General features: G+C 41.8%; 1 protein-coding gene across 3 annotated transcripts in view; it reads left to right on the forward strand.

Moving 5' to 3' along the window:
• Positions 1-16,657, forward strand: part of LOC139395256 (protein tyrosine phosphatase receptor type Ub) — a 343,039-nt gene that overhangs the window by 65,301 nt on the left and 261,081 nt on the right. For 2 of the 3 annotated variants that reach the window (XM_071142903.1, XM_071142902.1), the window contains exon 2: positions 14,808-14,939. In XM_071142903.1, the coding sequence (XP_070999004.1) occupies positions 14,808-14,939 (132 nt within the window). The remainder of the gene's footprint in view (positions 1-14,807; positions 14,940-16,657) is intronic. The other variant, XM_071142905.1, reaches the window with a different exon arrangement.

The following is a 16,657-nucleotide window of genomic DNA, read 5'->3' on the forward strand; positions in this document are numbered from 1 at the left end:
GAAGAATTACTTTCTCATTGTTCCTCAACTGTAGTGTATGATATACCATTTTCTAGAGTCTGTACTTTCATCCAATGTAAAAAAAAAAAAATTAATCACATTTTGTAGCATAAGACTGAAAAGAGGTGGTCGGTCGAAAATGTTATTTTATGTGCAAAAATATTCAAGTCCATTTTTTTATTTGCAGTGTAAGTAAGATATACCAGTTTACTCTTACTGGTGGCCCAAAATATACATTATCTGAAAGCCATGCCCATAATAGGCCACACCTCCTGAAAATAACCTAAGGATTGCTGTGACAACTCAACTGATGGTTTGAAAAAACAACTGACGGTCAAATAAACCCATGTTTGGATAATACAAACAACCTAAAATGTTGGGTTATTCACACAACCCAACTGGCAAAATAACCCAGCATGAGTTCTGTCCAATATTTACCCAGCGCTGTGTTACCAAATAACCTAAATTGAGCTGTTTTTAACCCAGCAGTTTTTAGAGTGCATGGAATCTCATTCCACTGCTATGCTGATGACACCCAGCTGTATGTAAAAAACTGCCCAAAGTCCTTCTGACTCATGTGCCTTGAGTAGATAAGGGCATGGATGAAGCAAAACTTCCTTCAACTGAACAGCATCAAAAGAGGCCCTACTTGTTGGCACCCCCCACCAGTTCCATCGCTCACCAATAACGCAGCTTACCATTGAAGGACAGAACATCCCTCCCCCTCAGTTGCCAATCTGGGTGTAAAGCTGGATTCCTCCCTGACCTTTTTGACAGCGACATCAAACGACTGTGTAAAGCGTCATTCTATCACAGCTAGAAATTTGCCAAACTCTGTCCCACCCTCACTCAGTCTGATGCAGAGAAGCTTGTCCATGCCTTTATCTCCTGAAGGCTGCACTACTGCAATGCACTCTTCATCGGTATCCCTGGCAGGAGTCTCCAGATGCTCCAATAGTTCCAGAGCAGTGCTGCCAGGATCCTGATAAGAGTGCGGGAAACACCATCATATCACTCCCGTTATGTCATCTCTGCACTTGCTCCCCGTCTCATTCCAGATTGAATTCAAAACCCTCCTGCTGACTTTCTAGTGTATTCATGGCAATGCCCCTTCTTATCTCAAAGAAGTGCTCTCCCTCCATAACCCCACCCGAACCCTCAGGTCAAGTGATAGCCTGCTCCTCCACGTCCCCAGGACCAAGCTCCTTGGGGGATCGGGCTTTCAGCTCGATGGCCCGCAGCCTCTGGAATGCCCTCCCGGACCTCCTGAAGGCACCACAGACTATGGGTTACTTTTAGACGGGCCTAAAGATCTTTCTCTTTATGAAGGCTTTCTGTTGATAGCTGTGCTGCTTGGTGCGCTTGTCCCTTGTAGCGTCAGCTGTGGTCTTTGTGCCAGTTGCCTTTTCTAGTTGTGCCCATTTATGTTAAATTTTTTATTTTATGCACTTTGAGATTATTCTGTATAATGAAAGTGCCTTACAAATGTAATCTATTATTATTATTATTGTGAGACAGAAGTAATGTTACAGTAGACTCCCCATTGTGGTGTAGTGACCAGTACGATACATTGGATTTTCTAAGTTTCAGTTCAGTCTGGCTTTCCAGATATGTACTCCTCAAATATGTTTGAGTATCTCAAAAAAGCTGCTTTTTCTTGAGGTTAATCTCCTGGAGATGTGCTGTAAAACCTTAAATGACACATGGTTTAGTTTTGTTGACATTTGCCTTGGACCCAAGGCACTTACAAAGAAACTCATGATCAGAGGGAAAGGGGGGTTGAAAATGAAATTAAATACCAAAAGTGACACAGGCACTTTTGGATTTACTCTGTCACTGTGATCCCCTTGGATAACATGGGCAGAGGAGAGAAAGGAAGAGAGAGTCCCTACAGATGGAGTGCAGAGTGAGAGAGACACGTACTCTATACTGACCCCACCAGTTTGTAGTCTAGCGAGAATTAATGCTAGGGGTAGATATTATGTTATATACCTCTATTACTTGTCTCTGTCATGTTGCTTGAGTGACTCGAGTGCCACAGCTATGACACAGGCAGGCTTGGTGGCGTGTCCCGTCCCGTAAGTTTTATGATGCTCTATTCAACTTCTTCTAGTCTTTCCCTCACTGTAGATGTGATTTCTTGCAAACAACATTAGTTGACCACTGACCACCTGCAGATGGGCAGAATCAAAAGAGGATAGATCTAGGGCTACAATGGGTGTCACAGTGTTCTCGACCTTGTATCCTTGCTCTTAGTCGCTCCGCTCCAGTTGTATTTCTCTCTGCCTCCCAGGAAGAGCTGCCAGACATACATTTTAGCCAGGCATTGAGAGGCCTTCCTCATGGTCCCTTCTCAGCCTGAGCCTCAGCCTCAGGTCCTAATATGCAGTCTCCCGTCACTGTGGGCACAACATGCCTTCCTCTGCATATAAATGAGCAAATTAGCTTTTCAAATAGCCTTTGTAGGTGTCTGGTATCGTTCTCCACTCCAAAGAAAACTTCAGCACAAGTTACAGTATGTGACAAAAAAGGAAGCAGGTGTTGACGCCCATGCCAGGTGACACCCATCTTATCTTGATAATTACACTGATTTGTTTTATGCTCCTTAAGATTTACACTACCGTTCAAAAGTTTGGGGTCACTTAGAAATGTCCTTGTTTTTGAAAGAAAAGTAATTAAAATAACATAAAATTGATCAGAAATACAGTGTAGACATTGTTAATGTTGTAAATGACTATTGTAGCTGGAAACGGCTGATTTTTAATGGAATATCTACATAGGCGTACAGAGGCCCATTATCAGCAACCATCACTCCGGTGTTCCAATGGCACGTTGTGTTAGCTAATCCAAGTTTATAATTTTAAAAGGTAAATTGATCATTTGAAAACCCTTTTGCAATTATGTTAGCACAGCTGAAATCTGTTGCCCTTATTAAAGAAGCAATACAACTGGCCTTCTTTAGACTAGTTGAGTGTCTGGAGCATCAGCATTTGTGGGTTCGATTACAGGCTCAAAATGGCCAAAACAAATAACTTTCTTCTGAAACTCATCAGTCTATTCTTGTTCTGAGAAATGAAGGCTATTCCATGCGAGAAATTGCCAATAGACTGAAGATCTCGTAAAACGCTGTGTACTACTCCCTTCACAGAACAGCGCAAACTGTCTCTAACCAGAATAGAAAGAGGAGTGGGAGGCCCCGGTGCACTACGGAACAAGAGGACAAGTACATTAGTATCTAGTTTGAGAAACAGACACCTCACAAGTCCTCATCTGGCAGCTTCATTAAATAGTACCCGCAAAACACCAGTCTCAATGTCAACAGTGAAGAGGTGACTCCGGCATGCTGGGCAGCATGCAGAATTGCAAAGAAAAAGCCATATCTCAGACTGGCCAATAAAAATAAAAGATTAAGATGGCCAAAACAACACAGATGGTGGACAGAGAAAGATTGGGAAAAAGTGTTATGGAGGAGTGCTTGACGCCAACTGTCAAGCATGGTGGAGGCAATGTGATGTTCTGGGGTGCTTTGGTGGTGGTAAAGCGGGAGATTTGTACAGGGTAAAATATCTCGAAGAAGGAAGGCTATCACTCCATTTTGCAACGCCATGGCATACCCTGTGGACGGTGCTTAATTGGAGCCAATTTCCTCCTACAACAGGACAATGACAGCAGGAACTATTTAGGGAAGAAGCAGTCAGCTTGTATTCCGTCTATAATGGAGTGGCTAGCACAGTCACCAGATCTCAACCTATTGAGTTGTTGTGAGAGCAGCTTGACCATATGGTACGTAAGAAGTGCCCATCAAGCCAATCCAATTTGTGGGAGGTGCTTTAGGACGCATGGGGTGAAATCTCTTCAGATTACCTCAACAAATTGACAACTAGATTGCCAAAGGTCAGCAAGTATGTAATTGCTCCAAATGGAGGATTCTTTGACGAAAGCAAAGTTTGAAGGACACAATTATTAATAACCTTGTCAACGTCTTGACTGTATTTCCTATTAATTTTGCAACTAATTTCATGTATGTTTTCATGGAAAAAAAGGACATTCCTAAGTGACCCCAAATTTCTGAACTGTAGTGTACTTTGCTTTCAGGATCCACTTATAACTCTGTTCTTATCTCCTCTGGATATAGAGAGCTGCAACGTGTCTCCTTCTCAAATTGGAAATGGACTGCATGCAGGGATGATGAGGAGAGGCAGCATATCAATCTGAGCCTGTTTTGGAGAAAAAAACAACCCTCCACATACACTGAAAATAGACCTACTTGACAAGGATGGGGGAGGAAATGGGATAATTAAAAGTAGCTCATCAGTGGTGTTAACTGAGATTTCCTCTTCCCTCCCCCACTTCCCTCCCTTCTTCGCTCCCTCCATTCCCCCCTTACAAGAAGAATGATGTGGAATATTTGATGCGCTCCTCATTTCAAGTCCACATTTTGAGAGGAGGAACCAAGCTTGCTGTATTTCATACCATTTCCTTTTTATCCAATGAGTTTTGGACTTCTATCCCCTTTTAAACACAGTGTATTTGAGCTACAGAGTTGTACCATATACCAACCATTAGTCTGTGTGATTAATGGGGGCTGAGCTAGAGCAATGTTTGTAAGACATTGGCGGATAATAACGTCTGTAGAGTCCAAAGGGTTTGAGCAACAAATTATTAAAAGCTATGTTTTGTTCTAGGATGCTCACAATCCACATGAGTCATTTTGAAGTCAAATCAAATTGGTCACATACACGTGTTTAGCAGATGTATTTGTGGGTGTAGCGAAAGGCTTGTGTTTCTAGCTCCAACAGTACAGTAATATCTAACAATTTCACAGCATACAGTTGAAGTCGGAAGTTTACATACACCTTAGCCAAATGCATTTAACCTCTAGGGTATTTGGGACGCTAGCGTCCCATCTGGCCAACATCCAGTGAGGTTGCAGAGCGCCAAATTCAATTACAGAAATGCTCATTATAAAAATTCAGAAAACAAAACATATTTTACATAGGTTTAAAGATATACACAGTGTCATATTTATAAAATACTTTTCGGCGAAAGCATACCTAGCCCAGAACATAGCACAGTTGACAAATTAATACAAACAGTAACCAGCCAAGCAGAAGCGTTACAAAACTCAGTAATAGAGATAAAATTAATCCCTTACTTTTGATGATCTTCATATGGTGGCATTCAGAAGACATTCATTTACTCAATAAATGTTCCTTTTGTTTGATGAAGTCTCTTTATATCCAAAAACCTCTTTTGTTATTGCGTTTTCTTCAGTAATCCACAGGCTCAAACTCAGTCAAAACAATCAGACAGAAAATCCAAATTGTATCCGTAAAGTTCATAGAAACATGTCAAATTTATATATGTTTATATTCAATCCTCAGGTTGTTTTTTAGCCTAAATTATCTTTAATATTTCAACCGGACAATAACGTTGTCAATATAAAAGGTAAACAAGAAATGCACATGCGCCTGAAAAAACTCTGCGTCACGTTAGGGTCCACTCGTTCAGACTGGTCTTACACCCTCATTTATAAGAATACAAGCCTGAAACAATTTCTAAAGACTGTTGACATCTAGTGGAAGGCATAGGAACTGCAAATGGAGTCCTAAGTCAATGGTTACTGAAATGGCATTGAATGGAAAACTACAAAACCAAAAAGAAACTACTTCCTGAAGGATTTTTCTCAGGTTTTCGCCTGCTAAATCAGTTCTGTTATCCTCTAGTGACACCCCATCCCGTGAACGGGACCGTTGTCATCATCTGACACTAATTAGCATAACGCAACGGACATAAATCTTCCTAGAAAATCTTCCTATTCATGAAAATCACAAGTGAAATATATTGGAACACAGCTTAGCCTTTTGTTAATCACCCTGTCATCTCAGATTTTCAAAATATGCTTTACAGCCAAAGCTAGACAAGCATTTGTGTAAGTTTATCGATAGCCTAGCATAGCATTATGCCTTGCTAGCAGCAGGCAACCTTGTCACGAAAATCAGAAAAGCAATCAAATTAAATAGGTTACCTTTGATGAACTTCGGATGTTTTCACTCACGAGACTCCCAGGTAGATAGCCAAAGTTCATTTTTTCCCAAAATATTATTTTTGTATGCGAAATAGCTCCGTTTGTTCCTCACGTTTGGTTGAGAAATCGACCGGAAATTGCAGTCACGACAACGCCGAAAAATATTCCAAATTAGCTCCATAATATTGACAGAAACATGGCAAACGTTGTTTAGAATCAATCCTCAAGGTGTTTTTCAAATATCTATTCGATAATATATCCACCGGGACAATTGGTTTCTCAGTAGAAGCGATTGGAATAATGGCTACCTCTGTACTTTACGTGAGATTTTCTCCGGCAGCATCATGTGACCACTTGCGCAATGTAGCCCCCTACGGGGTTTCTTCAACATAAATGTGTAAAACTACGTCACAATGCTGTAGACACCTTGGGGAATACGTAGAAAATGTAAGCTGGTTCATAGCACATTCACAGCTCAATGGGGACTCATTGGCATGCAGCGCTTTCAAAATATGGGGCACTTCCGGATTGGATTTTTCTCAGGCTTTCGCCTGCAACATCAGTTCTGTTGTACTCACAGACAATATCTTTACAGTTTTGGAAACGTTAGAGTGTTTTCTATCCAAAGGTGTCAATTATATGCATATTCTAGCATCTTGTCCTGACAAAATATCCCTTTTAAAACGGGAACGTTTGAAAAATGAAAATACTGCCCCTAGAGTCGCAACAGGTTATACTCAGACACTATTTTAACAGTTTTGGAAACTTTAGAGTTTTCTTTTCATCCAAAATTCTGAATGCTGCCCCCTACCCTAGAGAGGATAAACTCAGTTTTTCCCAATTCTTGACATTTAATCCCAATAAAAATTCCCTGTTTTAGGTCAGTTAGGATCAACACTTTATTTTACGAATGTGAAATGTCAGGATAATATTAGAGAGAATGATTTATTTCAGCTTTTATTTCTTTCATCACATTCCCAGTGGCTCAGAAGTTTACATACACTCAATTACTATTTGGTAGCATTGCTTTTAAATTGTTGAACTTGGGTCAAACATTTTGGGTAGCCTTCCACAAGCTTCATACAATAAGTTGGGTGAATTTTGTCCCAATCCTCCTGACAGAGCTGGTGTAACTGAGTCAGGTTTGTCGGCCTCCTTGCTCACACATACTTTTTCAGTTCTGCCCACAACTTTTCTATAGGATTGAGGTCAGGGCTTTGTGATGGCCACTCTAATACCTTGACTTTTTGTCCTTAAGTCATTTTTCCACAACTTTGGAAGTATACTTGGTGTCATTGTCTATTTGGAAGACCCATTTGCGACCAAGCTTTAACTTCCTGACTGATGTCTTGAGATGTTGCTTCAATTTCCTGCCTCATGATGTCATCTATTTTGTGAAGTGCACCAGTCCCTCCTGCAGCAAAGCACCCCCACAACATGATACTGCCACCCCAGTGCCTCACGGTTGGGATGGTGTTCTTCGGCTTGCAAGCATCCCCCTTTTTCCTCCAAACATAACGATGGTCATTATGGCCACACAGTTCTATTTTTGTTTCATCAGACCAGAGGACATTTCTCCAAAAAGTATGATCTTTGTCCCCCATGTGCAGTTGCAAACCAAAAATTTGTGGGCAGTACTGAAAAAGCGTGTGCAAGCAAGGAAGCCTGAGAACCTGACTCAGTTACACCAGTTCTGTCAGGAGGAATGGGCCAAAATTCACCCAACTTATTGTGGGAAGCTTGTGGAAGGCTACCCAAAACGTTTGAACCAAGTCCAACAATTTAATGGCAATTCTACCAAATACTATTTGGTATTTGGTAAACTTCTGACCCACTTGGATTAGTATTTTTTGAGCAGTGTATATAGAATTGGAAGAAAATGCACTTTAAAACTAAAAAATGTTATCTGCACCCCATGGGAAAATGTGTAGAATTGCAGGAAATAAACTTTAAACCTGCAAAACGTTCTCTCCCCCAGCAAGAGGGGTGTGAACAGTTTGTGTCATCAACAGTTCTTGTGCCCATAGAAATAGTGGCGCGGGATGCTGGAAGGGGGCCTGAGTGAAAAAGTTTGGGAACCGCTGCTGTAGGGCGACATTTTGTTTTGTGGTTTCATTCTTAGGTCAAATATTTCACACGTCTGAATCATATTACACCCATTTTAATCACACACCCTGTTAACAAATATTGAATACCGAAACCAAAGCAGCTCATTAAAAAGGGAGGTTGTTCTACATTTAATGAAGAAATCGATGAGTGAGCAGACACAAAACACATCCCCTCCCTCCAGCCAGGAGGCTTTTAACCTTGGCACCGTCTCAAACTTGATATTTAGATTTGCGCTGTGCCCGGTACCAAATTATAATGTAATTACTTAGTAGGATAGAGACACCCCTGTCTTGGAGAGAGAGAGGGAGGGATGGAGAGTGGGCATAATTGAAACGTGAAGGCCGGGCTGGGCCATACAGTATATAGACCAGTAGGAGCAGAAGAGAATACACTCCAGGCCTGATGCCCCGGCTCTCGCATGATGGGTTCCTGTGAGGAGAAATCAGCATGCTTCATTTATAGCTCCAGTAAAGAATAATATACTGGCAGCATTTGGATGTGTCAGGTCCCATATCGTTAGCTGTTCTATTAGAAATAGATCCCTGTGCAGGACAATTAACCTCTGGCCCTCGCCATGTGGATCCCTGCTGTAACGGCTTAGCATGAGCCAAAAATCAGCTCCCCGGGGTGAAGAAGAGGAGAAACCTAGCCCAACTCAACATTCTGTTGGCTCTCTGGCTGGGCTGCTACGACTCTCTGCTACCCATCAGGCCCAGCCAATCTCATCACAATGCTCTAGAGTTTCCAGTTTTAGCATATTATCACCGAGAAGTAATGGAGGTTGGAGGTGGTGAGCAAGGCTGACCACTGTGCGTTTGTGCCCCACTGAATATATATATATATATCGTCTGGCAGACTTTCAGCATGAAAGCTTAATATGGAATTCCTTTAGTCCACCGTACGTCTGTTCTATCTGTTCTTACGGGCTTGGAATGAACCATCTAGTTAGTAGACCAACCCTTGTTTTTTTTATGATTGCCTGTAACATTTGAACTTCCAACAAAACAAATTTGCCACTGATCTGTAATAGTTTTGGTGTCCTCTTGTTCATCAGTAGTAAAATTGTATAGAATCTGACTTTAGTCCCTGCTGCTTGATGGCAAAATGGTCACATTTGGACCATTTTCTTAATGGTAGATTATCAAATTTTATTTGTCACATACACATGGTTAGCAGATGTTAATGCGATCGTAGCGAAATGCTTGTGCTTCTAGTTTAGAGTCCAGAATGAGCATTAATAAAGCAGTGGACCAGCAGGGTGACCTTGAGGGTCTGGTTCTGGTCATCCCCATCATTAGCCCCTATGCGTCTCTAGGCTCTCACTGTCGCGCTCCAACTCTGGCTGGCACATACTCTGGTCACGTGATGGGGGAATCGGTGGCTGCCCACTTCTAGCCTGTAATTTTCACACCACTGGGTTAATGTGTGAGATGGCAACAGATGCTGCGAGAGGAGACGGAAGCAAATTATGCCCAAGGGCCTTAAAAGCCCTGGCTATTTAAATATAATTTGAAAAAAATGTGCTTTTTGGCATGTGGAATGTAGCAGGTTGTGATGTATTACAATAATAATCACAGTCCCCTGGTTGCCATCCCTCCCTCCCCAACTTTATTAGTATGTGTGTTTATGTGGCTGTGCATAGGGGATGTGCGCTGTAGTTTGTTTGTGTTTTATGGGAAGGGGAATTCTTTACAAAAGCAGGGGGCCAACATTGCCTGTGTGTGTGTGTGTGTGTGTGTGTGTGTGTGTGTGTGTGTGTGTGTGTGTGTGTGTGTGTGTGTGCAAGGTTTGTGTTTTTATATATTTTTTTTATTTATTTTAGTTTTAAGATTATTATCTGAAACTGAGTTTAGTTAGTTTTCCAATCCATTTTACAATTTTTTATTTAGCTAAAGTTTTATAAAAACATTTATTTTGTTTTCATATTATTTAGTTTTAGTTTTGGTGTGTGGGACAGAAAGTAGCCTATGCATGGGAGGCTAGGGGCCATTTATGTATTTTTATAGTTTTTGTGTTTTGGGGGATGTCAGTTCTTGCCACTGTGGGGTAGTAGTGGATAAGGTGATGGGTCAGGTCATAGGTTAGGTAAGGTTTAAGGGTAGACTCAGGAAGATGACATAGATGCACATAGTAAGCAGTAGTAGTGGGTCAATTACCGCAACAACCAGGAGCGTTGGAGCACAAGGGTAAACTTCTCAATTGCTGTGGTCCTGTAGTGTGCACGTTGTAGCAGCATGAAGTGCACCCGTGCACATGCGCAGATACTCTGTGTGACCGTGTGAGAGCAAAGTCTTGCATCATGCTGATCTAAATGGGCAATTTTGCATGAACAATCCTGTGATCAAAGGTCATGAAGTTTTGACTGCAGTCAATTGCAAGTTTGTGCAGTTGCTCTTCCCCAACCTTCATCCTGCAGCCATCACCTGCATTGTGGGAGGCACTATTGTCAAGCAATCATAAGCGTGTTTTTGTTTGACCCATGAGAACATGATCAAAGACATGACTGAAACAGGAACCAGTTAGCTGCGATTTACAGTGCCTTTGGAAAGTATTCAGACCCCTTGTCTTTTTCACATTTTGTTACGTTATAGCTTTATTCAAAAATGCATTCAATTATTTTTCCCCCTCATCAATCTACACACAATACCCCATAATGACAAAGCAAAAACAGGTTTTTAGAGGTTGTAAAAAGGTTTTTATAAAATTTAAAAAACGGAAAAATCTAATTTACGTAAGTATTCAGACCCTTTACTCAGTACTTTGTTGAAGAACCTTGGCACACCTGTATTTGGGGAGTTTCTCACATTCTTCTCTACAGATCCTCTCAAGCTCTGTGAGGTTAAATTACAGGTACATGTCCGGGCTCTGGCTGGGCCACTCAAGGACATTCAGAGACTTGTCCCGAAGCCACTCCTGGATTGTCTTGGCTGTGTGCTTAGGGTCATTGGCCTGTTGCAAGGGGAACCTTCGCCCCAGTCTAAGATCCTGCGCGCTCTGGAGAAATTTTCATTAAGGATCTCTATACTTTTCTCCGTTCATCTTTCCCACGATCCTGACAAGTCTGTCAGTCCCTGCACCTGAAATACATTCCCACAGCATGATGCTGCCACCTCAATGCTTCACCGTAGGGACGTTGCCAGGTTTCCTCCAGACGTGATGCTTGGCTTTCAGGCCAAAGAGTTCAATCTTGGTTTTTATCAGACCAGAGAATATTGTTTCTCATGGTCTGAGAGTCTTTAGGTGATTTTGGCAAACTCCAAGCAGGCTGTCATTTGCCTTTCACTGATGAGTGGCTTCCGTCTGGCCACTCTACCATTAAGGCCTTATTGGTGGAGTGCTGCAGAGATGGTTGTCCTTCTGGAAGGTTTTCCCATCTCCACAGAGGAACTCTATCTGGTCACCTCCCTGACCAAGGCCCTTCTCCCCAGATTGCTCAGCGGCCAGCTCTAGGAAGAGTCTTGGTGGTTAAAAATGGAGGCCACTATGTTCTTGGGGACCTTCAATGCTGCAGACATATTTTGGTACCCTTCCCCAGATCTGTGCCTCAACACAATCCTGTCTCGAACCCCTACGGACAATTCCTTCAACCTCGTAGCTTGGTTTTTGCTCTGACATGCACTGTCAACAGTGGGACCTTATATAGACAGGTGGGTGCCTTTCCAAATCATGTCCAATCAATTGAATTTTCCACCGGTGAACTCCAATCAAGTTGTAGAAACATCTCAAGTATGATCAATGGAAACAGGATGCACCTGAGCTCAATTTATAGTCTCTTGGTGAAGGGTCTAAATACTTATGTAAAAAAGGTATTTATGTTTTATTTTTATAAATGTACAAACATTTATAAAAACCTGTTTTCTCTTTGCCGAAATAGGATATTGTGTGTAGATTGCTGTGGATGTATTTTTTTTGCCATTTTAGAACAAGGCTGTAAATTTACTGAATGGAATACTTCCCGAAGGCACTGTATGTGTACAGTGGATACATACAAATACATTTGACTTTTGAAGCTCTCTCTCACTAATTGATTGTACAATGTACAGTCGTGGCCAAAAGTTTTGAGAATGACACAAATATTAATTTCCACAAAGTTTGCTGCTTCAGTGTCTTTAGATATTTTTGTCAAATGTTACTGTGGAATACTGAAGTATAATTACAAGCATTTCATAAATGTCAAAGGTTTTTATTGACAATTACATGAGTTGATGCAAAGAGTCAATATTTGCAGTGTTGACACTTCTTTTTCAAGACCTCTGCAATCTGCACTGGCATGCTGTCAATTAGCTTCTGGTCCACATCCTGACTAATGGCAGCCCATTCTTGCATAATCAATGCTTGGAGTTTGTCAGAATTTGTGGTGTTTTGTTTTTCCACCTGCCTCTTGAGGATTGACCACAAGTTCTCAATGGGATTACGTTCTGGGGAGTTTCCTGGCCATGGACCCAAAATATTGATGTTTTGTTCCCTGAGCTACTTAATTATCACTTTTGCCTTATGGCAAGGTGCTCGGTCATGCTGGAAAAGGCATTGTTCGTCACCAAACTGTTCCTGGATGGTTGGGAGAAGTTGCTCTCGGAGGATGTGTTGGTACCATTCTTTATTCATGGCTGTGTTCTTAGGCAAAATTGTGAGTGAGCCCACTCCCTTGGCTGAGAAGCAACCCCACACATGAATGGTCTCAGGATGCTTTACTGTTGGCATGACACAGGACTGATGGTAGCGCTCACCATGTCTTCTCCGGACAAGCTTTTTTCCGGATGCCCCAAACAATCGGAAAGGGGATTCATCAGAGAAAATGACTTTCCCCCAGCCCTCAGCAGTCCAATCCCTGTACCTTTTGCAGAATATCAGTCTGTCCCTGATGTTTTTCCTGGAGACAAGTGGCTTCTTTGCTGCCCTTCTTGACACCAGGCCATCCTCCAAAAGTATTTGCCTCACTGTGCGTGCAGATTCACTCACACCTGCCTGCTGCCATTCCTGAGCAAGCTCTGTACTGGTGCCCCAGATCCCGCAGCTGAATCAACTTTAGGAGACGGTCCTGGCGCTTGCTGTACTTTCTTGGGCGCCCTGAAGCCTTCTTCACAACAATTGAACCGCTCTCCTTGAACTTCTTGATGATCCGATAAATGGTTGATTTAAGTGCAATCTTACTGGCAGCAATATCCCTGCCTGTGAAGCCATTTTTGTGCAACGCTATGATGACGGCACGTGTTTCCTTGAAGTTAACCATGGTTGACAGAGGAAGAACAATGATTCCAATCACCACCCTCCTTTTGAAGCTTCCAGTCTGTTATTCGAACTCAATCAGCATGACAGAGTGATCTCAAGCCTTGTCCTCGTCATCACTCACACCTGTGTTAATGAGAGAATCACTGACATGATGTCAGCTGGTCCTTTTGTGGCAGGGCTGGAATGCAGTGGAAATGTTTTTGGGGGGTTCAGTTCATTTCCATGGCAAAGAGGGACTTTGCAATTAATTGGAATTCATCTGATCACTCTTCATAACATTCTGGAGTATATGCAAATTGCCATCATACAAACTGAGGCAGCAGACTTTGTGAAAATTAATATTTATGTCATTCTCAACTTTTGGCCACGACTGTACACACACAATTTTATGTTATGATTTCAGTTTGTGAGTGTGTGTAATATGAGGGTTAGATGCAAGTTTATTTTCAACATTTTCAACAATTGCAACACTGCCATGATTATCTGAGCATTGCTGTTGGAAAACCACATCGGTGTCTGACTTTCGGCAAATGCACCTCCCCTGACTTTACTCCTTGACTGTCGTCTACAGTCAGTTGCTTTAGCCTTACCACTCAAACGCTCCCAACCAATATCTACGATGCTGTTCGTGGCAACGTAATCTCGCCGAGTCTACCTTGAAATTATAAAGTTAATCTCAGTGAGACCTGACAGATTCAGAAGCTTGAAAACCCCAATACAAAAAAAGCCTAATCTAATTCAAAATGGCTTTTATTTAAATAGTTTTTGAGTCAAAGATAATGGTTTCAGTATAGTCTGTTTTTCAAACGGGTTTGTTAATTATTTTATTTCAGTTTACAAATTGTTTTTTCAAGATCAGTTTTCAGTTTTAGTTTACTTTAACAACCTTAGTGTGTTGGTGAGTGAGAGTGTCAGGGGGGCTGGAGTGGAGTACAGATTGCATTGCGCCAGGCTATTAGTGTCTGGGTGAAGTGGGAAATGGATTTCCCAGTTAGTTGTCTGGCATCTGTCCCATCTCAGTTATTGAAAGAGGATCAGAGGGGATATTGTGGTGAAATATGGCCCAAACAAGCCACTACACAACAACACTGGAATAATAACTATAGTGGAAAGTTTCTGAAGTGAAGGCAGGTGTGGTTGGGGGTTGATGGTGGGTTCTCGCCTACAGTACTGCAACAACCCCTTTATTCTCTATGGAGCCCCCTGTTATCATAAGGGAAGTACAAATAAGATGCAAATACTGATTTTATGGTGGCAATGGCTGAAACGTGTGTCCATCTTGGGCTAAATCTATGATTCCTTTCAATCCCAGGAAATCAAATTAAATGTGATTATGTGCAAGCCATTAAAAAAATAATCCATTAATCCCTTGATATTGAATGATATTTACTTCATCATGTGTGACCTCCCACTTAATGTCATCTCCTCTCTCTTTCCTCAGCAGCAGGCTGCACCTTTGACGAGGATTCTGAGCCCAGTCTGTGTGACTTCACCCAAGGCGAGGAGGATGACTTTGACTGGCAGCTCTACCGGACACACAACTCGCCCTACGCCTCTTCTGACCTCCTGCGTGGTGGGTTCCTGCTCTTATTACGCTTCAGAGTATTGAAGTTTCATCTGGTGCTAACCTGGTATCCACTATGGTATCTAATGCAAATATCACTATCACTTTGTGGATGCGGTATCTGTATCAGAAATGATAAGAAACCAGGACTGGGGTGGTATGAGACTTCTCAAGTCTTAATGTGTGATGTCTTCCTCCCTGGATTACAATCCTTAGATAGAATGTCAATGTGCGAGCCAACAACATACACATTGGCTTTCTAAGCAGCTAGTGCCTGCTCTTCTTAGGTGTGATTTACAGTCTTTGTGCGTGTTCCCACGTGCATGTTTGCTCAAATGAGATGCTGAAGCTATCCAGAAGCTGGGAGTGTTTAGGAAACACTCCAAAGTGTGGATGCCTTCCTATTCTATTAATGGGTAATGGGATTCAGTGTGACTTTAGAGAAGCAAAATTAACTTGGATGAAAACCCCCTAAGACACCATAATTACATAATAGAATAGGAGATAAAGTGGCAGAACAAATGGATGGCTGATAGAAAAAAAAATAGATATTACGGAAGATAACAAACTGTGCTGAGAGGCAGACGACACAATGATATAACTCACTACAATCAAGTGAATGGACCAATAGGACCTTTATGAATAATTTGAGATATATAATTTAACAGGGAATCATTCCAGGCCTTAAGAAACACCTCACACACCTCACACTCACTACATTTGATAGGGTAGACTACAGTCACTCTGAAGAAGGTCCAACAATTCCTAAAGGGAGATGAAGTGAAGGCTCTTTTTTAATCACAATGCAGGGGATGCAGGAGGAAGTCCACTGTGAGCAGCTCACCCTGCACTAACATACAGAACATGAGCACATCTACTGCTGCTAAGCTTCCCAGTAAAGCTCATGAAGTCAATAATTTGCTAGTAACAGATGACATTCATATTATAACTATCTCTGATACTCACTTAGATAATATTTGTGATGATACAGTGGTAGCAATACAAGGTTATAACATTTGCAGAAAATATAAAATTGCCAATGGTGGAGGTGTTGCTGTTTATATTCAGAACCACATTCCTGTACAGATTAGAGAGGGTGTCATGTTAAATACTGTTGAAGTAATATGGGTACAGGTTCATCTGCCTCACCTAAAGCCCATTCTTGTGGGAAGCTGCTAAAGACCACCAAGTGCTAACAGTCAATATCTGGTTTACTTCTTTGGGACTGGGGGGCAGTATTGAGTAGCTTGGATAAAAAGGTGCCCGAGTAAACTGCCTGCTACTCAGGCCTGAAAGCTAGAATATGCATATCATTATTAGTAATGGATAGAAAACACTCTGACGTTTCTAAAACTGTTCGAATGATGTCTGTGAGTATAACAGAACTCATATGGCAGGCAAAAACCTGAGAAAAAATCCAACCAGGAAGTGGGAAATCTGAGGTTTGTCGTCTTTCAAGTCATTGCCTATCGAATATACAGTGTCTATGGGGTCATATTGAACTTCCTACGGCTTCCAGTAGATGTCAACAGTCTTTAGAACCTTGTTTGTGTCTGGCAGAGTGGCATGACCTGTCTCTCGCGCTCCCGTGAGAGTTGGCTGCTTTCCATTGCATTTCTACAGACAAAGGAATTCTCCAGTTGAAACATTATTGAAGATTTCTGATAAAAACATCCTAAAGATTGATTCTATACTTCGTTTGACATGTTTCTACAAACTGTAATAGG

This window comes from Oncorhynchus clarkii, chromosome 3 (assembly GCF_045791955.1).
Source record: "Oncorhynchus clarkii lewisi isolate Uvic-CL-2024 chromosome 3, UVic_Ocla_1.0, whole genome shotgun sequence".
NCBI lineage: Eukaryota > Metazoa > Chordata > Actinopteri > Salmoniformes > Salmonidae > Oncorhynchus > Oncorhynchus clarkii.